The 26,613-nt window shown below is 33.0% G+C and overlaps 1 protein-coding gene across 12 annotated transcripts in view; it reads left to right on the top strand.

Annotated features, from left to right (window-relative positions):
* Positions 1-26,613, top strand: part of LOC115209324 (zinc finger protein rotund-like) — a 428,746-nt gene that overhangs the window by 71,238 nt on the left and 330,895 nt on the right. For 4 of the 12 annotated variants that reach the window (XM_029777674.2, XM_036501220.1, XM_036501221.1 and 1 more), the window contains exon 2: positions 5,241-5,321. The exons of the other annotated variants lie outside the window; for them this stretch is intronic. In XM_029777674.2, the coding sequence (XP_029633534.1) occupies positions 5,308-5,321 (14 nt within the window). In that variant the 5' untranslated portion in view covers positions 5,241-5,307. The remainder of the gene's footprint in view (positions 1-5,240; positions 5,322-26,613) is intronic. 12 annotated transcript variants of the gene reach the window in all.

The following is a 26,613-nucleotide window of genomic DNA, read 5'->3' as shown; positions in this document are numbered from 1 at the left end:
TTTACCAAAGTTCTTGTTTAATATTTTAAGAATTTTTAGTTAATGGAAAAACAAGAAGGAAGCATTTGTCAATTTTCAAATAATAACAATAATTAGAGTTTTGTTATAGCATTCATAACTTCATCTCTTTTACATAAAAAAGCAAATCATATCCTATATATTTTTTATTCATAATTGAAGTAATTGCATTGTGGAAAAACCATTCTAACTATTTGATTGCATACAAAGCTGTTAAATTCACTTCAAATTTAAATGTATTCCATGAATGGATCTTCATCAGTGGCCAACAAGGTCTCACTGTTGTGCCACGAAACTTTGGGCACAACATAAAATAAATTAAAAGTTGAAGAAGTGAATTCTAGAGTTTTGTGTGGTTACAAAGGTTTTTCATTGATGTGTTTGGTTTAGTTTCAATACATGATCTTAAATCAAGTCACTTGCAAATACAAATAGAACTATATTTTCACTTGTTAGTTATCAAAGCTGTTTGTTAATTAGTTTATAAACAGCATTAAAAATTTAAAACATTGAATAAATTACAATGCCCATACATCAAAAGTCAGTTTTAAAAAAAGAAAATTATAACTAAATATGACGTCTGCAACTTTAATGCATTTATTAAGTTAATGGTAAATAGGATATATAAGTTATTCAATACTAAAACTTAATAATAATAATAATAATAGTAATAATAATAATAATAACAACAACAACAATAATAAAAATAAATGATTATTAATTATATATATATATCTAACAAATATATATTGCATTACATGTACTTATTTTCATAAATTTTAATCAACTACATACATATATATATATATACATATATATATATATATATACATATATATATACATACACACACATATATGCATATACATATATACATATATATATGTATATGTGTGTATATATGTAAATATTGTAATTTGAATTTCATATAATTTATTTAAAATTCTATGATTTTCTTGGACATACACATGCATATATATATATATATGTGTGTGTGTGTGCGTGTGTATATATCTATATATATATATATAGATATATATTTATAAATATATAGGAGTGGCTGTGTGGTAAGTAGCTTGCTAACCAACCACATGGTTCCGGGTTCAGTCCCACTGCGTGGCATCTTGGGCAAGTGTCTTCTGCTATAGCCCCGGGCCGACCAATGCCTTGTGAGTGGATTTGGTAGACGGAAACTGAAAGAAGCCTGTCGTATATATGTATATATATATAAGTGTGTGTGTATGTGTTTGTGTGTCTGTGTTTGTCCCCCTAGCATTGCCTGACAACCGATGCTGGTGTGTTTACGTCCCCGTCACTTAGCGGTTCAGCAAAAGAGACCGATAGAATAAGTACTGGGCTTACAAAGAATAAGTCCCGGGGTCGATTTCCTCGACTAAAGGCGGTGCTCCAGCATGGCCGCAGTCAAATGACTGAAACAAGTAAAAAGAGTAAAAAAGAGTAAAGAGATATATATATATACACACACATAAATAATACACATACATATATACCTATATTTTACTGTTATGTGAATTTTATATAACTTGATTATATTCTTTATAATGTGCGTGCACACACACTCACATGCACACATACACACACACACACACACACTCACATATGTATTTACATACACATCAACATTATATATATATATATATATATATAAAATCATCTCACTGTCATCATTTTAACATCCTCTTTTTGTCTGCATGCAAGAGAAACAATGTTTTGAGGCAGATCATCAATAGTTGGGTGATGTCCCTGCTGCCAACACACCTATTTCCACATAAGTACATAATACCCCATGGACAGACTTGGTTTCTCAAAAGACTGGAGACAAAGGACATGGTTTCTATGGTGGTGATGCTCTTTTGCAAATATTATGCTATGTCAAAACAAGGAAACATGCATAAATGCATACACACACGCTCAAGGGGATTCTTTCAGTTTCCTTCTAATAAATTCATTTGTCATAATACCATAGTCAGCCAGCTTCTATGGGACTTGCCCAAAGAGCCACACACCTTGAACCATAGGATGCTAAATTCTTAACCATGCATTTATGTCTGCAACTAGACACACATCCATCTAGTGTATATTACTTTGCAGAAAAATTGTTTTTAAAATTCTATACATTCTTTTTGGACACTCATAATTCGTTTTTCTGTGTGTATACATTATATATGACGATATGTGTGTGTGTGTATATATGTATATATATATATATATATATATAGATGGATAGATAGATAGATAGATAGATAGATAGATAGATAGATAAAAAATATATATATATATACCTGTGTGTTTCTGAATGTGCAAAAACATTATATGAATATATTTATGTATATGCTTGCATGTATGTGCATGTGTGTGTGTATATATGTATATATATATATATATATATATATATATAAATTATATATATATATATTATATATAATATATATATATATACACACACATACATATCTTCATAGATAAATATACAATTATATATGTTAATATATATATACATACATATATAAATAGATATAGATATATACACACACATATAGACATATATATATTTTCATCATCACCAATTAATGTCTCTTTTCAATGCTGCAATGGATTGGACAGGTTTTATATATATATATATATATAATATATATATAATATATATATATTTATATATATATATGTATATGTATATATATATATGTCTGTCTGTATGTATGTATGTATGTGCACACACACACACACAACATATATAATATTATATATATATATATATATATATACCTATAAATGGGTGTCAGTAATTAAGTATATGTTTTTTTCTATGTGTATATATATATATGTGTGTGTGTGCACATATAGTATGTATACACGTGTGTACATATATATGTATCCTTTTGTGTGTGTATATATCTATCTATATATGTATACATACACACACACACACACACACATACACACACACACACACACACATATATATATATATATAATTACTTCTAGCTGCTGGAAATAGTAGAGATTAATGTAATTTGTTTACGTGAAGGCAAGGTCTTGCTACTCTGCATTTCTACCTGCATTTCTACCTGTGGGTGCAAGTACAAACTTGATGAAGACAAAGCAGTGACAGGCAAATCTCGGAATAGCAATGGACTGACTCAACCAAAATAAAATGTATACATGTCTGTGTGTGGGTATTTTCGTGTTTGTGCATATATATATATATATATATGTATATATGTATGACTTACATGTGTATATATATGTGTCTTGTCTCATTTTGTTTTCATTTCATATATATATATATATATATATATATATATATATATATATATATATATATATATAGGGAGAATTCATGTGAAAAACAGAATAAAAAGACAGGTGGTTTAGAAAATATATATATATGTGTTTGTGTGTTGTGTGTATGTATATATATATTATGTATATACATACATATATATATATATATATATATATATATATATATATGTATTTGCATATTTGTGTGTATATGTATATATGTATTTGCATATTTGTGTGTATATATATATAGTATGTATGTATATGCATTTTTGCAGTTATATATATATATGCTCACATTTATTTTTGTATATACACCTGTATGCATATATATATATGTATGCTTACACATATATAAATATGGTTAAATATACATATATTTATATGTATATGCTCAAATAAATGTGTGTCTATATATGTGTGTGTGCATGTATCTTCATATATATATATATATATATATACACACAAACTTGCTTATGTAGAAATATATATATGAGTATATATATGGATGGATGTTTATAGACACATATATATATACACACACACTGATATATGTATAGATAGTTACAGAGTGATATATATATAATGCAGGACACATGCATGACAACATACCAACATACATACACATAGAGTAAATTCATAACTGTTATTTTAATTTTATTAGTGCAATGCATAAAGATGTTGACCTTACGTACATTTGCTGCTGATTTTAAAAATATACTTAAATGTACTCATATTGATCAGGTTTCATTGCTCCTGTTTGCTTCCCCAAACCTTTGTGAGTGTGTGTACATATAAACATTTGTTTATGTGAAGACATATATACAAATACATATCTATATATAATATATAAATATATGCATATATATATATATACATACCTACATCTATATACATGCATATATGGGTACAGGACATCAATGCATGTATATATACATATAGATGTAGGTATGTACGTATATGTATGTATATATGCATATATTTATATATTATTTATATTATTATATGATAAAATGCCACGCATCCTTTTCCAAGTGAGTTTTATCTATCTATCTATATATATATATCATCATATATATATATATATATATATATACATATATATATATGTATATATATTTATGTTTGTGCACATATATATGTATATGAAATACACACACACACACACATATATATATATATATGTATGTGTATGGAAGCATGATAACGATACACACACATGTATGTTTGTATACTATGTATAAAAGAATTACATAGAATTTTAAATCAGTTTTATAGATATATAAGAAAATGTGCATGGATATATTGTAATATCTACAAATGTAACTTGTACACAATGTTACTACAATAACAACGTTTGTAGATATGTTAATAACCCCCCACCCATACACACACACACATTTGTATACCTATGTATCTATATGTCTGTATACATATGTATGTGTGTGTGTATATATATATATATATATATATATACCCCACACACATACAGAAATGTACACATGCATATATAATTATATTTGAGGGTTTTTTTTTTTAATGTTATGAACATTAGCAGAATGATGGAAGTGACAATATTTCTTGAAATAATGCCTTGTAGTACTATCTTAAGTAGTTTACTACTCTGAGTTAATTCATATAAAAATCTCCTTAACTCCTCCTGGGAATCATTAAAACTAACTACAATACACACACAATATATCAACTCTCTTGCTTGCTTCTTAGAAAATAAACCTTGTCTTTACACAAAACAAAATTACCATAATCATTATTATTTTCCTAATATCACAAGCATCGTTAAACAAAATCATTATTATAAATGCTAAAGTATTCCAATTTTCTCTGTTTACTATTTATATTTCTTACTGACCTTTATGTTGGCACTTTGTTTAAATTCTTATTCATCTGACCTACAGATACATTTCACTCCAAGATTCTTATAACGCCCTTCCCCCCTACAAGGTTACCTCTTGAATTTCAGAAATGATTACTCAAAGGTAAGATGTTTAATTTTTCTTTACTGTCTCTCAATTCTCTTTACAATGATTTTTGCCCTCTACCACTCTACCACCACCAACATCACCACCGCTACCACTACCTTTACCACCACCATATACCATCAAATCTTTTTCACAATTCTTTGAACTTTAATTTACTTTCATGTCGTATATATCTTCTTATTGTTATTTACATCATTAGAGCCATTAATATTAATAATAATTTTTGTTATCTATTATTATTATTATTATTATTACCCATTATTATTATTATTATTATATTATTATTATTATTATTATTATTATTATTATCATTATCATTATTATTATCATCATCATCATCATCATCATTATTATTATTATTATTATTAGTATTAGTATTTATCAATTCTTCTTCTTATTGTTATTATTTTTATGCTAAATATTAAGAATGGTGGAGATTGCACAATCATAGTGAGCCGGACTAGAAGCAGTTTTTTTTTTCGACACTGTTTAAAATCTGTTTTTTTCTTGCATTAGTAGAGTAAATTTTTGTGGAAATAAATATTTTTTTACTGTCCAATGCCCTTCCTATTGCTAATCAATCAGCCATAGAACAGGAAGCGTACATTATGGACTTTTATTTTTTATTGTAATAATCTGGGCTCAAATGTTCTTCGATTCCTCTCCCTTACAAAACTGACCATATCTTCTCCGAAGTCCTATTTCTGTTATATGCAGAGATCAGTTCAGTTGCATATATCTAACACCTTTTCAAAATGAATGATTTATGTGGATTTAACAAGTTATTGATGTTTTGGGAGAGGGGACTAGCTGATTACATAGACCCCAGTACTTGATTGGTACTTCATTTATTAACCCTAAAAGGGTGAAAGACAAAGTGAGCTGGCAAAATCGTTAGCATGCTGAACAAAATCCTTAGGGGTATTTTGCCCATCGCTCCATTCTGAGTTCAAATTCCACTGAGGTCAACTTTGCCTTTCATGCTTTCAGGGTTGATAAAAATAAGTACCAGTTGAAAGCTGGGGTCGTTGTAATAGACTCATCCCCTCCCCATAATTGCTGCCCTTGTGGCAAAATTTGAAACTATTATTATTATTATTATTACTATTATTATTATTATTATTATTATTATTATTATTATTATTATTATTATTATTATTAAGGCAGCTAGTTAGCAGAATCATCAGCATGCTGGGTGAAATGTATAGAGGCATTTCACTCGCTATACTCTGAGTTCAAATTTTGCTGAGATTTCCTTTGCCTTTTAACCTTTTGGGGTTGAAATAAGTACCAGTTGAACACTGGGGGGGGGGGGGGTCAGTGTAATCAACTAACCCCCTCCTCCAAAACCTCAGGTGGTGAGCTTACACGATCATTAGCACACCAGGTAAAATGCTTAACAACATTTCATCCATCTTTATGAGTTCAAATTTGCAGAGGTCTACTTTGCCTTTCATCATTTTGGGGTTGATGAAATAAGTACCAGTTATGCACTAGGGTCAATGTAATTGACTTATCATCTCCTTCAAAGTTTCAGACCTTGTGCCTATTGGAAAAAGGATTATTATTATTATTATTAAAGTGGCAAGCTAGCAGAACCGTTAACATGCCAGGCAAAATGCTTAGCAACATTTTGTCCATTTTTATGTTCTGAGTTCATATTCTGCCAAGGTCGACTTAGCCTTTCATCGTTTTAGGGTTGATGTAATCAGCTAGTCCCCTCCCCCAAAATTTCAGGCCTTGTGTCTATAATAGAAAAGATTATTATTATTATTATTATTATTATTGCCATGATATTTTTCAGTGCCATACTGTGAAATGAGAGGCTTTCTCAGTGTTAATTCTTTGTGATAGGAGAAGTGGAGGCAGGGCATTTCACAATGTGAAATTAACAATGAAACAATGAAAAGGAATGGTTGGGATATCTATCTACCTATCCATCTACCTACCTATCTATCTATCTACCTTTTCCAGAGATTCCTGGCCTGGCAGTGCTATCAGAGAGCATTGCCCATTCAAGATAAGGTCTACAGACACGGTTCAAGAAACACCGAACCAAGCTGCCCAAGATGCAGTCAGAATGATGAAACCATTCTGCATGCACTCATGCAATGTCCAAATATTTCAGACCTGTGGCTCTATGTCGAATGGCTGCTGTCATGTGTGGGACGAGTCTGGTTGTCAACCGAGTCTATCATAAATATTGCCCTGCCACCTTCTTTAACTGGGAAGGCAAAGCAGTTTTCATTGTACTGGCACCTATGGCGAAAGAATGTGTATGGTGGATTCATTTGAAGGGCTTAGAGACAAATACTTTACCTTTTGGTCAACCTCTCAACTTTTTCAAGTATTACCTGAAAAGGAAAGTGAGAGTACAGAGGGAAGTTTTGTTTAATATAAAGTTTAATAAAAGGTGGATATGCATGAATGATGGACCCACTTTGAGAATAAACCCATAAAACAAAAAGAGAAAGGGCGCTTTGCTCTCATGGTTCTTTTCCATAGGTTTTTCTTCCCACGGGTAACCCTAGTCAGTGTTATATTTTCTTCCCCATTTGAGAATTTCTGCTGTTATCTCTTTGTGTACACATCACAAAACGTTTTCAATCCCTATTGATTGATTTTGAAAAGAAAATTTCTACATTGTATTGCCCCTTCTGTGTTCGGCCCTACATGGCTTAATAAATCTATCTATCTATCTATGTAACTATTTATCTATCATATTCTGACTCATAAAGTTTTAGGTTTTAATTATAATTCTTTTGTATTACTGTATTTCCATCAGAAGAGAATCTGTATCAACACCACAATTGCATAACTTTACTTACTCCTATGTCTAAAGTGTTATTATATCTATGTTAAAAGAGAGAAAAAAAATCACTATTTCTATTATTGCATGTAGAATTCTACAAATGTTGGGCTTATCTTTATCTTTTGTTGGGTGGGAAGGATAGACGTACTGATGTCAACTGAATTAAATGAACCTGATTACCAAAAAATTTCTGACTCGGTGCAAAGATGACAAAATCTTAATACAATGATTTGGGTTATTATGATTAATAATAGAGTGCTGGTTGACTGTTTTATTACATTTATTTTTCATGCTCTTGTCTGTCACAATAAATAATCAGTAATATGGTAAGGTCGGTGCCATGTAATGAAAGATACTTCTACACATTGCAGAGGGTAGAAAATATAGAAAACATCTTTGAAATGCATTTTGTTCTTACTACTGCTGCTGATGTTGGTCTTAATAAATAATATTTAACCTCTCGGTAACTATATTTTTCTTTTGATCTCAAATTCAACAAGATACACTGGCAAACCACATTTCAGAACATTCATCATAAGATATTCTGCAATTCTTTTTTTTTTTCCTGTTTTTTTTTTTTCCATGATGTAGGTGCAGGCATGTCTGTGTGGTAAGAAGCTTGCTTCCCAACCACAAGGTTCTGGGTTCAGACTCACTGCATGGCCTGTTGGGCTAATGTTTTGTACCATATCCTTGGGGCAACCAAAGCCTTATGAGTAGATTTGGTAGACAGAAATTGAAAGAAACCCATTATGTGTGTGTGTGTGTGTGTGTGTTTATGGATATAAATGTGTGTGTGTTTATGTATGTACATGATAGCTGCAAGTTGAGAACTAGCTTGGTAGACTGGTGAAAGACAGAAAGTGGTAGACAAACTGGAAGCAGCCAGTCATATATGCATACATACATACACACACACACACAAAAAGCACCCAGCAAACTCCATAAAGTGGTTGGCATTAGGAAGGACATCCAGCCATAGAAAACACACTAAATCTGACACTGGAACTCAACAGTCTTGCAGCTCATCAAATCCTGTCAAAACATCCAACACATGCAGCATGGAAAAATAGACATTAAATGATGATGGTGATGAGGATAATGATATATGAAGCAAAGATATATATATGTATAAGATAAATATGATGGCTGTCAACTCATCGACAAGCATGATCCTAACTGAAAAAGCTGTATATGTGTGTATGTGTGTGTCTAGACTGGAGTCTGGTGCAGTCTTCCAGTTAGCCAGCCCTGGTCAAACCATCCAACTCATCCCAGCATAGACAATGGATGTTAAATAATGATGATGATGACGATATATATGTAGATGGTTTTGCTTTTGTTGGTCTGAAGCTATAGTAGTCACTTGCCACACAGTAAAACTGAACCCAAAACCCTGTAGCATGCCAGTGTTGTACATATGTATGGACACATGTTAATTAAATAAATAGCAGAGTAATGGATAATTCATTCAGTTCATCAATGTGTCAGCTGTTTTTGAACCAAATGAGTTACTTGCTCATTAATTAGCCTGTTAGTACATGAGTAGTCCTCAGCCACACGTACCTGTACCTTATTTCCAGGATACAGTTGGTGTGACAAATCACCTTCATTCTCATTAATATGTGTATTCCATGTTGTTATAAGTCAAATGGTTTGACAGAATCCAATATGTCCAAGGACTGCATCATGCTCCAATGCCTATTTTGGCATGGTTTCTCTGCCAACCACATTACTGCATGAACTCAGAGCTATTTTCATCCCACCTGCACTATTAAGGTCACTATGCAGCTTGCAGTACTACAAGCTCCTTGGAGTGAAGGGTGTGTCAGCTCCATGCTAGTGCATGAAGGATTGCACTATGAGGAGGAGGTGACAAAGCTGTGCATTTGTATTACAGGTGCAATCCATCCAGCTTCCTTTTGAAAAGTATCCCTCAGCCAAGGTATTCATACACACTTAATTCATTGCCGCTGGACTGGCTCCTGTGCAGGTGGCATATAAAAATCACCATTTGAGCGTGACTGTTGCCAGTACCGCCTGACTGTTGCCAGTACCGCCTGACTGGCCCTCATGCCGGTGGCGCATAAAAGCACCCGCTACACTCTCAAAGTGGTTGGCATTAGGAAGGGCATCCAGCTGTAGAAACTATGCCAGATCAGATTGGAGTTTGGTGCAGCCAACTGGTTCACCAGACCTCAGTCAAATCGTCCAACCCATGCTAGCATGGAAAGCGGACGTTAAATGATGATGATGTGTACCTGTCTCTCCTTGCCTGTCTTTCTGTGTACCTATCTCTCTCTTTTTCCCTCTCTCTCTCTCTCTCTCTCATGCAACAGCCTAACCTAGTGGTTAGGCTGTTGCACTCACGATCGCTAAATCAAGGGTTCAATTCCCTGACTGGGTGGCACGTTGTGTTTTTGAGCAAAACACTTCATTTCACATTGTTTTAGTTACCTGTCGATGAGAGGGTATTGTTGGCCTGCTCACTCAGCCAGAGGGGTGGTGTCATTTGAAGGCTAAAACAATGTGAAAATGCATTGTAACCAGCAATCACATGAGATACATTTATATATATATATAATATATATATATATATATATATATATATATATATATATATATATATAAAAATATATATTTGGATAAATATATCCATTCTTATTCATTATATAAAAGACAATTTTCTACACACACACATTCACATGAACATCCCTCACATATGCATATAAATACGCATCCACATCTACATTTGTTTTTATAAGCATGTGTTACATATGTAAATGTTTGTGAGAGAGTGTAGGCATGTGTGTATGTTTGTGTGTGTCTGTGTGGGTGTGCAAGTAGGAAGGTGTTTGTTTATATGAATGCATATTTTTATACGAGTTTTCTGAAAACCTACCACAACAATTTGACAGTTTCCGTCCCGTTACCTCCATGTTTGCAGTACCGTTTTTAATTCTTTGATTCTACTTGACACTTAATCTTACAATAGGATTAGATTAAGTACCTTAATTATGCTATTGCTAATTCCAATTTGCATCAAACTAATAGAAATATAAATGAAATGCAGGATTAAATTCTGCAAGTCTAATAATACCAAATAATTTTTAATTAGTCTGTGGCTGTTTCAAAGATGGTTTACTCGAGCGGATTCTTTAGCTTATTAATTAGAGGCTCATCTTGAAAAGGATCCACTAAATGAGGATTAAAAATTTTAATAATGATAATAAGTGATAATCAAGATGAGATAATGATGCGTGTGTGTCTGTGTGTGTGCATGTGTGTATGAACCCAAAATCCTGTGCCATGTCTGAGTCGTATATATGTATGGACACATATTTTGGTAAATAAATAGCAAAGTAAATGGATAATTCAATCATTTGATCAATGTGTGTGTGTGTGTGTTTGTACATATGTATATGTATGTCTGTAAGTCTAAATATACATGTATATATATATATTAAGGCAGTAGCTCATCAAACAAAATGCTTAATAGCAAGTCTTCCAGCTCATTACATTCTGAGTTCAAATCTTCTCACTTGCAACTTTGCCTTTCCTCTTTCAGGGTCAATAAAATAGCTATCTTTTAATTACAGGAATCAATGGAATAGTCTAACCCCACCTTCATATTGGTGGCCTAGCTTTCACCTTTTCGAACATATCCACCCAACCTTTCTGATTTTTTGTCCTCATTCTTATTCTTTATTGTATTCACTGTTTTATATTTTTAGAGTATGCGTTGACACTATATCACCACCATCATTGTTTTCATTGATGCTACTCCCTCCCATCGTTATATAATGTAGGGTTGCCATGTATCACTTGTACAGCACTTGTGCCCGTCTCTCTGTCATACCTGGAATAAAGCCATTTCCTTTTCTACAGCAAGTTCGCCAATCAAGGAGTCTTTTTCTTTGTCTTCAAAATTTCTTAGTGACCTCACTAATGCTAGTGTCACAAAAAAATAAAGCAATTAATGCAATCTGTAAAGGGGTTGGTATTAGAAAGGCATCCGGCCATTGAAATCCTACCAAAGCAGACACTGGAGCTCAATACAGTCCTTATTGGACCCTGTTGAGTTATCCAACTCTTGTCAACATGAAAGATGAGGAATAAATGATAATGATAATGATGATCATCATCATACACGCACACATATATGGGTATATGTGTGTGTGCACGTGCACATGTCTAGATGTGTAAGTACACATGTATATATATATATATATATATATATATATATAATATATATATATATATATATGTGTGTAAGTATATATGTGTATTCATATATATATTTGTATGTGTGCGTGTGTGTCTATTGAGATACAAAAGAGTAATATTGTACTTTCAAGCAATTAGTCTGACATCATATCAGGAAATAGTTTACAAGCCAATAAAAGCTCCCCTTGTGACCAACCAACCAATCAACATAAAGGCAATAACCAAATATCAATGTTGACACAGTGTGTTTATATGTTCTCTTCAATTAGCCCATGGAAGATCAGAACTTCAGTGATCTGTATATTCAGCATTGCATTCTTTACATATTTTGCCAAGACCACAAAGCAACATGTGCAAGGTAAAACATATGTACTATATATCCTAATGGTATGAGTGTTTCTAGAATGCTAAAAGTGGTTTAAAAATTCAAAAGTGGTGATTTTGTTCTATTGGATGGGCATAAATCAGAAAGACTTATTGTTATGGAAACAGCAATTGAAGAGGACCAGCATCAAACTATTGGTGATTTTGTCCTGGAAGCTAAATAAACATCCAGTGGGCAAGGTCATCTGAAGAATATTGAGATAGTGTATAGAGAAAAGGTGGAGGTGCATGGCTTAGTGGTTACAGTGTCAGCATCATGATCGTAAGATTGTGGTTTCAATTCCTGGACTGGGTGACACATTGTGTTCTTGAGGAAAACACTTCATTTCATGTTGCTCCAGTCCACTCAGCTGGCAAAAATGAGTAACACTGCAATGGACTGGCACCCCGTCCAGCTGGGGAACACATACGCCATTGATACTGGGAAACCGGGCCCATGAGCCTGGCTTGACTTTAAAAGAGTGCATTTATTTTTTTTTTTTATAGAGAAAAGAGGTAGGTACCTTATGAGCTGCCCTCCTATATTAAACTGGAGTGTTTAACAATTTGTAACAATTTCTAATCAAGCATAAACAAACAAATTGTAGCAGGTGATGAGTAATTGAAAGATTATTCCAACAATAAACCTTAAAAGCAGTGGCCAAGGTCATTTTGAAATCCTGTTCCAATACCCAAACCAGAGCAACACCCAAAGAAGATATTTTTGCACATTTGATGGAATATAATAAGTATTGTTCACTTTGAATTATTGGAATAAGGGAAAAGCATCACAGCAGAACTTTATTGTCAACAACCTGAACATGTTAATCAAGTTTTGTTCAAAACACAATCAGCGCTTGTTCACAGGAAGGGAGTCATCCTGCAACATAATAATATTTATTTACCTGCAGATAAATATTCTAAAGCAAGGACGATTGTCAAAAACGACACTCCAAATATTTTTCTCTTCTAAAGAACCTGATTTTTTTTTTGCCCGAGGAATCAGAAAACTGGTTTTGCAGTAGGAAAATGTTATTGCTCACAACAGCGATTATATTTTGAATGAATAGATATATTTACAATATGTTTTATGATGATTTAAACTCATTACATGAAATGCAACATTACTTTTTGGTATTCTTGTGTATGTGTGTGTTTGTGTATGTGTATGTGTGTATGCATATATATATATGTATATTATATATCATTTATATTATATATATATATAGATACTACACTCACGGAGTGGTTGGCATTAGGAAGGGCATCCAGCTGTAGAAACATTGCCAAATTAGACTGGAGCCTGGTGCAGCCTTCTGGCTTCCCAGAACCCCGGTCGAACCGTCCAACCCATGCTAGCATGGAGAACGGACGTTAAACGACGATGATGATGATGATACATGTATTTATGTACATATATATATGTATGTATATTTATGTATATGTACATATATGTATGTATATGTACATATATATGTATGCATATATACGTATGTGTATATAAGTATATATATGTGTGTGTATATATACATATATATATGTGTGTGTGTGTTTGTGTGTGTGTGTGTGTGTGTGTATATATATATATATATATATGCATGCTGTATTCCTGGATATTCTCTTGTTTTGTAAAATTACTTCCCATCTGATGATTACCGTCTTTTATAATGATGTAATGTTCTTATTCTTCTATTAGAAGTTACATAAGAATCAGCCATAATGAGCTGACAATTATCTATCGTATGTTATTATTCATTTGATTACATATACATATGTGTGTGTGTCAAGGGTGGGATTCATATATGTATATATGTATGTGTACATACATGTACAGGGTGCAATGAATAAACTGTAGTCTAAATTATGCAAAAAGGAGAATAACACTGACATCTCATTTTAACAGATATATTTACCAAAACTATGTAAAAATATCTTGAAATACTAAAGAGTAAGTTTATTCAATAACATCGCCATTAGCTTCAACTATGGCCTCCAGACCACTTCGGAATTTCCTGAAACTCTTCTGGATGGTCTCCTTGTTTAAGTTGGTGAATGCTGCCATAATCCTTGCCTTCAGTTGACCTTTGATGTTACCTAGACTTTTGTTGATCTCTCACTCAGCTGTGCCCCACATATAATAATCAAGTGGGTTGCAGTCTAGGGAGTTAGGTGGCCAGATGTTAGAGGTGATGTGGTCGCAGAAATTGTCTGACAGCCATGACTAGGTTCTTCTGCTTTTGTGGCATGGTGCAGAGTCGTGTTGCCACCCTCTTGAGCCAAGGCAGCACTACCTCCTCCAGGCACTTGATGTAGGCCACTGTGTTGAGTGTGAGACTGTGTGGGAAGATTAATGGAGGCATAACGTCACCATCATTAGTGATCACTCCAAACACCATGATGTTGACTGGATGTTTAATTTTGATCATGCTCGGTACATGTTCATATTGGAGTTTCCGACGCTTCGTATTGGAGCTTCTAGCACAAATGCCAAGCAGTACAGCATGTCGTTTCCAAATTCCTCGCAGAGTGAATTGCGTCATGGTGCTGTTTTCCTCACAGACAGTGCCCAACTGACCCTACTATACTGTGTAGTCGACAAAGGCAAAAACAAACAATGCGCATGCACGAAATTAAAAATAAGAAATAGCAACAATTTACCCAATCATACTCTGCATATATGTATGTGTATATATATAGATATATACATATATATATATATATACATATATATATATATATATGAATGCCATTTATCCATTTAGAGTTGCTAACACTTATAACCTCAATTATTTTCATGATGGATGTAACTTCCTCATGAATACATGAAGGAATGCTGGCAAATACTTAACTATAGGATGGATGTTGATTTTAACTATAAGCTGTTGTGTTTTTTTGATAAGGCTCTTTAATCTACTTGCCTCAGTTAATTTATCTGAAAAATCTATACGACTTTGACTTCAAGGATCAGTGGTTAGTGTTAAGAAACTCTATTCAAGTGTATAAGGACTTGTTCAAATAATCCATAGCAAATACCTATATATGCAGGTTTATAAAACCTATGTTATCCTTGAAAACACAAATGCATGGAAATTCTTTAAAGCAACTAATAGACCAAAACCTGTTTCTTGCAATCTTTCATTTCACCCACTGCTTTCATATGTTTCTGTATTATTTCATTTGCATGTTATTGATCTCAGTTTTTCCCTGTGAAGTGGATAACCTATCTCAGAACCCACAACTTCAAGTCAATGAAGGAGGACTCTATACGGTGGTCATTCCATTTGCTAGAAATAATAATGAAATCTATCTCAAATTTCAAATCATTGTCTTAACAAGGAGGAAAGACTCATTTGATAATGTACTTCATGATACACTTTACCTCAAGTAAGATGGGATAATCAGAGAGCTGACTTAGGCATAAATAATGAGAATCAACCAACCACTCTTATATTTATCTACTTCCGGTCATGCTTCTCAAAATATAACTATTCTTATGAGTATTCACAGAAAGAAAATTTTCTTTCATATTTGGGCTCTCTCATTCACTCACATTCATTCATTCTATTGAACCAAAATAGTTTTCTGATAAGAATAATATGAATACTTTAAATCTTTTTTATTTCATCATGTTAATATATGGGTCACATTCAATAGCATGCTGGGTGCAAGCTCTCCAAAATTTAGTTATTTCTCTTTACATTTTGGCTTCATATCCCACTCGGTTTGACTTTTAATTTCATCTTTCTAGAGTTGGTTGAATAAATACCAGTCAAGTACTGAGGTTAGCTTTTGACCCAACTCAGAATCATTATTAGTATTATAGAGTACCAGATTAAATACTTGACTATTTAATTACATCCATTTGCATTCTTACCTGAGGTAGACTTTGCCTTTTATCCTTAAGAATTTTCATTACTCAGCAGTTTTAACTTTTTCAACTGAACTGTATTTTATGATTGTGTTATCTTTTGCTGTTTCTACGTATGTTTTATTACTTAAACATTATTATTATTATTATTATTCACAGAATTGTTAGTGCATTGGATAAAATGTCTCACAGTAATTCTTCTGGCTTTTGTGACATCCCTTTATTTCTGAATGAAAATCACATCTAAGCCGACAAAAAATTTTTAACACAGGCTGATGTAAAAAAAAATCATTATTATTTGAAAGATATTGTACAGCAGATTTATCAAGATAAATGCAAATGCCTTATGGCATTTGAACTCAGACTTATATTCTGAGTAAAAATATTGCCAGAGTTGACTTTATCATTTTATCCTTCTGGAATAAAGTCAAGGGGAAATATAGTAGGCTGTATTTCCCACAAAAATTGTGGGTTCGTGTTTCAGGTGTGGCCATGTGGTAAGAACTCTGCTTCCTAACCTCATGCTTCTAGGTTCAGTCCCACTGAGTGGCGTTAACCATGGGTCAACTAAAACTTTGCGAGTAGATTTGGTAGACAGAAACTGAAAGAAGCCTGTCATGTATGTGTGTGTGTGTGTGTGTTTGTGCTTGTCCTCCACTACCACTTAACAACCAGTGTTGGTTTATTTACATTCTCCTAGCTTAGCAGTTCAGCACAAGGAAACCGTTAGAATATGTACCAGACTTGGCAAAAAGAAATTACTGGGGGAAACTTGTTTAATTAAACCCTAATGCAGTGCCCCACCATGGTCACGGTCTAATGACTGAAATAAATATAAGACAAACGCTGTAATAAATCTTTATTATATGGTAACAAAAGTAGTAAGTCCCTCTGATTGCATTACAATCACTGTAGTCTGACGCCTCCTTGTTTTGAGTTCACACCTTGTAAGAGTTAATTTTGTTTTTGATTTCTCCACGCTAATAAATACATCCAGCTGTCATTTTTGTGTGAGTATGACTTTGTAACATGTACCATACTTTGGTTAAATGTTTTAGATGCTTATGTATTTTGCAAACCAGCATAGAAAACTTTCTCTTTCACTCATCCATGACAACATTAGCACATTAAAGATGCAACAGCTGAAAGGACAGAGAGAGAGAGAGAGCTGCACTAGGACACAGATGATACTCATTTTCAGCTGAGTAGGCTGCAGAACAATGTGAAATGAAGTGCTTTGCTCAAAGACACAATGTATTGACTGTTTTAGTTATTAAACTAAAGACTTTATAAAGAAGTTTGCTTCTCAAATGCAAGATTCTGGGTTCAGTCCTACTGTGTGACATCTTGGGCAAGTGCTTCCACAAGGCTTGGGATGACCAAAGCCATGCCAGTGAATTTGGTAGATAGAAACTGAAAGAAATGCATCGTGTATACAGTAATCCCTCACCCTATCGCGGTTCGCCTATCACGGTTCACCTATCGTGGTTTATTATTTAAGCTTACATCAATTCCTCTGTGGTGTTGTTTTGCATTTATAACAAAATAAATATATACAAATTATAAAAATAATTTAAAAAATATACAGTACAGTACTGTTTCTACGTCACGGATTTTCACCTAACATGGGGTGTTTTGGAACGTAACACCTGCGTTAGCCAAAGTATTACTGTATATAGATAGATGGGTGGATGGATGGATATATCTATGTATACGTCTTTGTGTTTGTCCTCTACCACCACTTTACAACAAGTGTTGGTTTATTTGCGTCCTCAAAACTTAGTGGTTTGACAAAAAGCGACTGAAAGAATAAGTACAAAACTTTCAAAACAGAAAAAGCATTGGGGTCAATCTATTAGGGGTTCTCAGCCATTTTTTTTTATCTATGGACCCCTTTGAATACTATTTTATTCTGGTGGACCCTCATAATCGTTTGATGCTTAAAAACTAGTTTCATAGAAACTTTTTTAAAATTCCTATTTTGTTTTTCAAACATTGACTTGTGTAGGTTGACCTATGGAAACTGTTAGAGAAAGAAACCTGGTTGTTTCTTGCAATAAATACCAATACATACATCTTAGGCAAACATTTTCCAGGAGCCCTTTAAAACATTGTGGAACCCAATTTGCTATTTTGTTGTTGTGTGGGCCCTGGTACTTAATTTATCGATCCTGAATGGATGAAAGGCAAAGTTGACATTGACGAAATTTGAACTCAGAACACAGCAGCAGGCAAAATATTGCTAAGCATTTCATTCAGCATGCTAACAATTCTGCCAGCTCGCTGCCTTAATAATAATAACAATAATAATTTCAAATTTTTGTCACAAGGGCAGCTTGTGGGAGGTAGGAATGAGTTGATTACATCAACCCCAGTGTTCAACTGGTACTTAATTTATCAACCCTGAAAGGATGAAAGGCGAAGTTGACCTTGATGGAATTTGAACTCAGAATGTAGCAAAGGGTGAAATACTGCTAAGTATTTCGTCCAGTGTGCTAATGATTCTGCCAGCTCACCGCCTTCACAACCATGATAATAATCCTTTTTACTATAGGCATACAGCCTGGATTTTGTGGGGTGGAGAACAGTTGATCACATCAACTCCAGTACTTCACAGGTACTTAATTTATCGACCCCAAAATGATGAAAGGCAAAGATAACCTAGGCAGAATTTCAACTCAGAACATAACGATGGGCGAAATACTGCTAAGTATTTCATCCAGCATGCTAATTGTTCTGCCTGCTCGCTACCTTTATAACAATAATAATCTGGCACATATATATTTTCTTTATTTGCTGCAAGGTTATAAAGATATTCATAAAAAAAAAAAAAACTCATGTTAATGTAAGTAGTAATAATAAAGCATGAAAACGAAGGACAGAAACTGTTTAAGAATGAATAACAGAAAAACATGCATTATGTGTTTTTTGTTTTTCTTTTTTTTTTTGTTGTTGTATGTTGCTCGGTATTGAACTCTAAGGCACAAGACTATAAGGTGGGAGATGGAGTGGAGGGAGACAACTGATAAGTGCTTATTGCCAAATGATGCGAGATTTAATAAAGGAAATGAATGAAACAGAAATTGAATTTAATAGTTGCTTTTCATTGCTCTTTTTACACACACACACACACACACAGAAGCATATGTTCTTTTTTTCTTTTCTTTTTTTTTTGCCATGTAACAATTGTATCAAGTACCAGATGAAAACAGAGCAGCTGGGGACCTTTGCATTAAAAAATAAAAGGGAAAATAAAAGAGGGGGAAAAAAACCCAAAACACACCGTGATATTGGAGGTGTAGGGTGGAAAGGCCCATGGTTGTTAATTTAAGGATTTGAAGAGTTGACATTGAGCTCTTTTGGGATACTATCTTTTTTCGCAGATTTTTTGGGGAATCATCATCATCATTATTATTGTTATTATTATTATTATCATTATTATTATTATTATTATTATTATTATTATTATTGTTATTATTGTTATTATTAATGTTATTACCATTATTGTTATTATTATTATTATTATTATTATTGTTATTATTGTTATTATTATTGTTATTATTATCATTGTTATTATTAATGTTATTATCATTATTGTTATTATTATTATTATTTATTATTATTATTATTATTATTTCTTCCTGTTCGTTGCTATTATTATCGTCATCATTATTATTACTGGTGTTATTTACTCCCCTTTTATTTATTTATTCCTTTATTTAATTATATTTTGGTGCATGTTCTTTTTTATGGTCCAATTCCTTGCACCTGTTTCTCCAGTTCTTGAAATTCACTTCATAAAAAAAAGTAAAAAGGAAAAGTGGTTATTCCTTTATTTTATCTTTATAACATCTGTATGTGTGTGTGTGTGCGTGAATATATATATATATATATATATGTTTGTGTGTTTGTATATATATATGTGTGTGTGTGTTTGTGTTAATAATTTTCTTTTTATGTTTTTTTTTTAAATTTTTGTTCCTTGTGTCAATTCATTTTTAAATAACCTTGCTGGAAACATTGAATTTTCCATCCCTTAATTGGTTGAAGGTGGAGAGCAGATTTGTGGCTGTTCACAGTGACGGAGGTATAAACAGCCAGATGGGGGTGGTTGGGTGTCATCTTAATAATTTTAGTTTATGTTACACCAATTGAATAGTGAATGATTCGCATTTTATCTCTATAGCATGAAAGCCCTTCTTCTTCGGCTGCTTCTACCGCCACCCTAGCTATCACTACTATAACGGAAGCATATACTTAAGGCATCCCAGGATAATTGAACTGTGTATTCCAATTATGGCTACAAGCAAGGTAGTTGTGGTGGCGACGGGGTTTGTGGTGTTGGTGGTGGGGCAGTTAATTGAATTAAATATTAATTAAAACTATCAAATTGTATGTGGGGGTGAACTGGATGGGCATAAAAATGTTTTGTTTTAAAACATCTCTACAGTAGCTTTGCTCGTTTTCTGAGCTGCTTCACTGAAGTAACGTGCAGGATCATGCATGATCTACCGATTTTGAAAGTGTGGTTGCCATTCATGGAGGAGCAGCAGGCAGTCAGGCAGTGAAATGCATGCATCTTGATTTTTGTGCAGATTGCATTTTCATGCAGCTGGGATGAAAGTGCTAGATGACAAAGTCAAGCAAAAAGTACCTATAATAATTTAGATTTAGTCAACTGACTGCTGGTTCAACTATCATGATGTAGCCTACTGGTAACAGAGTTTGGCTCAGGGTGGTAAGGTTGTAGGTTTGATTTCTGAATGAGGTGGTGCTTTCGTTACCCTTCAACAAGGTACTTCTTTCCATGGTGTCCCTTCCAGTTTACAATGCTGGAAATAATTTCAAGGAATACCAAACAAGAACCTGATGCACCCCTCTCTCCCTCTAATAATCACACCTTGAATCAAGATGTATGTAAATACTTACGTTCTTACATATATGGAAATACACATTTATGTATATGCATATAGACACACACACAAATATAACAATGTCCAAATGTATAGTTATATAAATATAAACACACACAGTACACATAGATATATATATGTAATGTACACATCCATAGATATATATATATATATATATATATATATATATATATTTCTACCTCTCTCTCTCTCTCTCCCTAGATATATATATATATATATATAATATATATATATATATATTATATATATATATACTTCCACCCATGCCAACATGGAAGGTGGACATTAAACGATGACGATATATTTATATATATCTATATATGAACATATATATATATATATACATATGTATTTATATATGTGTGTGTATATATATATATATATATATGAATATAGGTAGATATGTATGTATATATATCATATATGTATATGCATGTATTTATATGCCTGTATATATATATGTATATATATATATGTATGTGTGTATGTATGTATATTTAAGTACTATATAGATGTGCATATATATATAGCATACATACATCTATATATGCATATATGTAGATGTACATCAGTTATATGTATGCATGTGAGGCAAAATGCTTTGTGGCATTTAATCTTTCTTTACATTCTGAGTTCAAATTCCACCAAGGCTGACTTTACCTTTCATCCTTTTCTGAGTAGATATAATAAGTACCAGTTGATTACTGGAGTCAGTATAATCAACTTGCTCTCCTCCAAAATTGCTGGCCTTGTGCTAAAATTAGAAACCAAATTATATTTTTGTATGCATTTGTGTGTGTGTATACATATTTATGTATATATATATATGTCTGTATGAGTTAGAGGTTAAGCAACAATCTAAGGGGTAATAAATATCCAATATACTACTGGATGTATACCTACGTATTTATATCCAAGTGCTTACTATCATATATATATATCATCATCATCATCATCATCATCGTTTAACGTCCGCTTTCCATGCTAGCATGGGTTGGACGGTTCAACTGGGGTCTGGCAAGCTGGAAGGCTGCACCAGGCCAGTCAGATCTGGCAGTGTTTCTACAGCTGGATGCCCTTCCTAACGCCAACCACTCCGAGAGTGTAGTGGGTGATTTTATGTGCTACCAACACAGGTGCCACATGAGGCTGGCAGACGGCCATGCTCGGATGGTGTTTTTTATGTGCCACCGACACAGGTGCCACACGAGGCTGGCAGACGGCCACGCTCGGATGGTGTTTTTTATGTGCCACCGACACAGGTGCCAGACGAGGCTGGCAGACGGCTACGCTCTGATGGTTATATATATATATATATATATATTCATCATCCTCAATATCATTTTATTACCCACCTTTCCATGTTTGCATAGGTCAGCTAGAATTCATTGAGGAATTCATTTTCCAAGTGGATACTTTTCCTGTTGCTTATCCTTCTTGTAATAACAAGTTTTATATGATTTATTTTATTAAAACAAATACATTGCTTGAAGAAATAAATCTTTGCTTTATATCTTGTTACTTTAACTAGTTTCCCTTTGTAATTTGCTAGAATTAATTATGATTTATCCACCTTTACATTTAATTTGTCCTCACGAAGATTATAAAAAAAATCTTTCATTCTATTAATAATAACATTAAAAACAACAAATGATAAATAAATAAATAAATAAATGGTGAAGTGTCTTTTGAAATAAGTGTAGGAAAACGATGATTTGGTGGATATCTGTGTGTGTGTGTGTATGAGAGAGAGAGAAAGAGAGAACATATACATGTATGTTAATATAAAGAGCCTTATGCATTGGTGTGTGTGCGCGCACACACACTATCAATAACTTTATGGTTAATTATCTTTACTTGAAAGTTTCCATTTTCCAGCTGTTTCCTGATCCAGACTAAGGGAGATAATCATTACAGTTAAAATAACTTCTAAAATATTTAATGAAATTTAATTTTTTCAAACTTTCGTTTGTTAGATTTTTAAGATAAAAAAAAGACAAAATTTGTGTCACGATTTTTTTTTTTTATTTGTTCGTTTTCAAAATTAATGAAGTTGCTGAAATACATTTTCAAAATAAATGCGTAGTTTTTGTACAAATTTAGAAATTCTTTTTCTAAGGTACAAGGAAATTTTAATTTCTACTCTATTATGACTCATTTGTGAAACTTTTAAAATATATTTTTAAATTTAATTACAGAAAATATATTGGTATTTTCATCAAGTCTCCTCATCAATTAGAAACTTTTCAGAAAAAAAAATTGTCTAAAATCATGTCAAACCACCACAGCTTCACATTTAGACACATGTAGCTACAAAATGAATATCATGAAACTTGTCTGGAAGAAAACTTATTCATTTAAAGTTCTATATTCATATATAATTATTCATTTGAATAAAGTGAATAATTAGATATTTTTGAGTTATGTATTTAAATTATATTTCTTTGAAATACAACCACTTTTAGAAATGTTTGTAATTTTATTACCCATATTTATGTATACAGATAATGGTAGATAGACAGATAGACATATAAATTTTGAGTATGTATTTAAGCTAACAATTCTCAACTGATGATTTCTTTTAGTATCTTTATAAGACAGCTTATTTTATTTTTTCATCACCTTAAAAAATATATATATATATATATATATATATATTACTTTATACATGATGCAATTATTATATATTGCATTAAGTGTGCACATCTCTTTAATATCTACACTGCATTTTAAAACAAATTCAATTTTATTTAAATTTTGTACAAAGGAAAAATGTTTGATTTTAACTATATTTTACACAGGTCAAAACTTTATGTTAAATCTATATAGTTTTTTTCAAACTCTGATTTTAGTGTATGGCTAAAATTAAAACCAAACTAATAAGAGAATATGTACTTACATAAATGTGCACATACACTATGCACATGACAGTGATCAAAGATCATATCATTACTTCTGGCATAGCAACTTTTTCCTTAATTGTATTAAACTCATAAATTATCCATCTGTTTCTGAGTTGGTATATCACTCAGGTAAACTTTTCTTGAAATTGAAACAGCAGAATGATTATTTTAGATTAGCTTTTATACAAAAGTACTGTAGTAGTTTTACATACAGTGAAGGTTTCTACTTAACTATAGAGTGCATGCAAGATCAGATAGCTAACATCAGTTGCTCTTGCCAGAAATTTATCAATTAATTTAAAAACTACAGTCTTTTGAAGAGTTTTTTGTGTGGTGAGGAGGTTGTGAGGATTGAAAAGAGAACAGACAAACTGCTGTGTTTAATAAAATTAAGATGGTTTTAAACTTTTTTTAAACTAGTCCAACTCAATGTGAAGGAAAAAAAAGGAGTTAAATGGATGCAAAGTCTCTTTTGTTACCTCATAAATAAAGAGGGTGGAGTAATGACAAAAAATTTGTTAATATTTTACAGGTGAGGCAGGTATTTGTCAGTCTACAAATAACTGCTCTTATACATATGCTTAATTCATCTTTAGCTGTACATACAAATAAACATATTTATGTTCTATAGCAGGGGAGGAAAGAGAAAGAAAGAAAGAAAGAAAGAAAGAAAGAAAAAGAGAATGAATGAGAAAGAGAGACTATACAGATGATAGATAATATTCAGGAAAGAATATTGGTGCATAAAATCATGATGGATCACTCTTTTATATTAAATATCTGAGTTAGATAATAACATATTTACTACTTTATATATAATCTTGATTAAATATCTGAGAAGTGCCTTTGTTATTATGATAATAATTTTACAGGCTATTAACCTTATTTTTAGAGATTATATTTGTACTATGTTTCAGTCAGTTTGATTTTATAGCTGTCATCATGTCTTCTCTGTGGATTTGTACATAATGCCATATTGGATTCAAATTTCCAACCTTTATTCTAAAGTAATTGTACCAATATCCTTATCTGCTAATTTAGAAATAAAGTTTCCTTGATAAAATGCAGTCTGAAACCAAATATGTGTGTGTGCGTGTGTATATATATATATATGTGTGTGTGTGTTTATACATATATATCATCATTATGATAATCATCGTTTAACGTCCGTTTTCCATGCTGGCATGAGTTGGACGGTTCGACTGGGGTCTAGGAAACCAGGAGGCTGCACCAGGCCCCAATCTGATTTAGTAGTGTTTCTACAGCTGGATGTCCTTCCTAACGCCAACCACTCCGAAAGTGTAGTGGGTGCTTTTTACGTGCCACCAGCATAGGAGCCAGTCAAAGTGGGACTGGCATCAACCACGTTCAGATGGTTCTACCTGCTACTGCCACGGGGCTCACAACTACAATTTCCATTTGATTTGATTTTGATATTGATGTACTTGGCTCAATAAGTCTCCTCAAGCATGGCATGTCGCCCTATGATCCAAGGTACTTTTTGAGTGGGCTGGTTCTGCGACACTGGTGTAGGTTACAGCTGTGGACTCACTTTATTTGTCAGGTCTTCTCAGTCACAGCATACCTCCAGTGGTTTTGGTCTTTTGTCATTGCCTCTGTGAGGCCCAACGTTCACAGGTCATGCCTCACCACCTTATCCCATGTCTTCCTGGGTCTCCCTCTAACCCAGATTCCTTCCACTGTTTGAGAATGGCACTTCTTCACACAGCTCTCCTCATCCATCCACAGTACATGACCATACCAATGTAAGTGTCTCCCTTGCACGCCACATCCGATGCTTCTTATGTCTATCATTTCTCTCAGGGCGCTTACACTCTGTAGTGTGTGCACTCTGACATTACACATCCAGCAGATCATGCTAGCTTCATTTCTTTCAAGCCTATGCATGTCTTCAGCAGTCACAGCCCATGTTTCACTGCCATGAAGCATGGCAGTTCACACACATGCATCATACAATCTACCTTTCACTCTGAATGAGAGGCCCTTTGTCACCACTAGGGGTAGAAGCTTTCTGAACTTTGCCAAGGCTATTCTTATTCTAGTGGTAACACTCTCTGAGCATCCACTCCCTCTACAGACTTGGTCACCTAAGTAACAGAAGCTATCAACTACTTCTGGTTTCTCCCCATGGCATGTGATGGTATATGTTTTCTGAGCATCT

Source organism: Octopus sinensis, linkage group LG3 (assembly GCF_006345805.1).
Source record: "Octopus sinensis linkage group LG3, ASM634580v1, whole genome shotgun sequence".
NCBI lineage: Eukaryota > Metazoa > Mollusca > Cephalopoda > Octopoda > Octopodidae > Octopus > Octopus sinensis.
The sequence above is the reverse complement of the archived record's forward strand: the minus strand, read 5'-3'. Positions and strand labels throughout refer to the sequence as shown.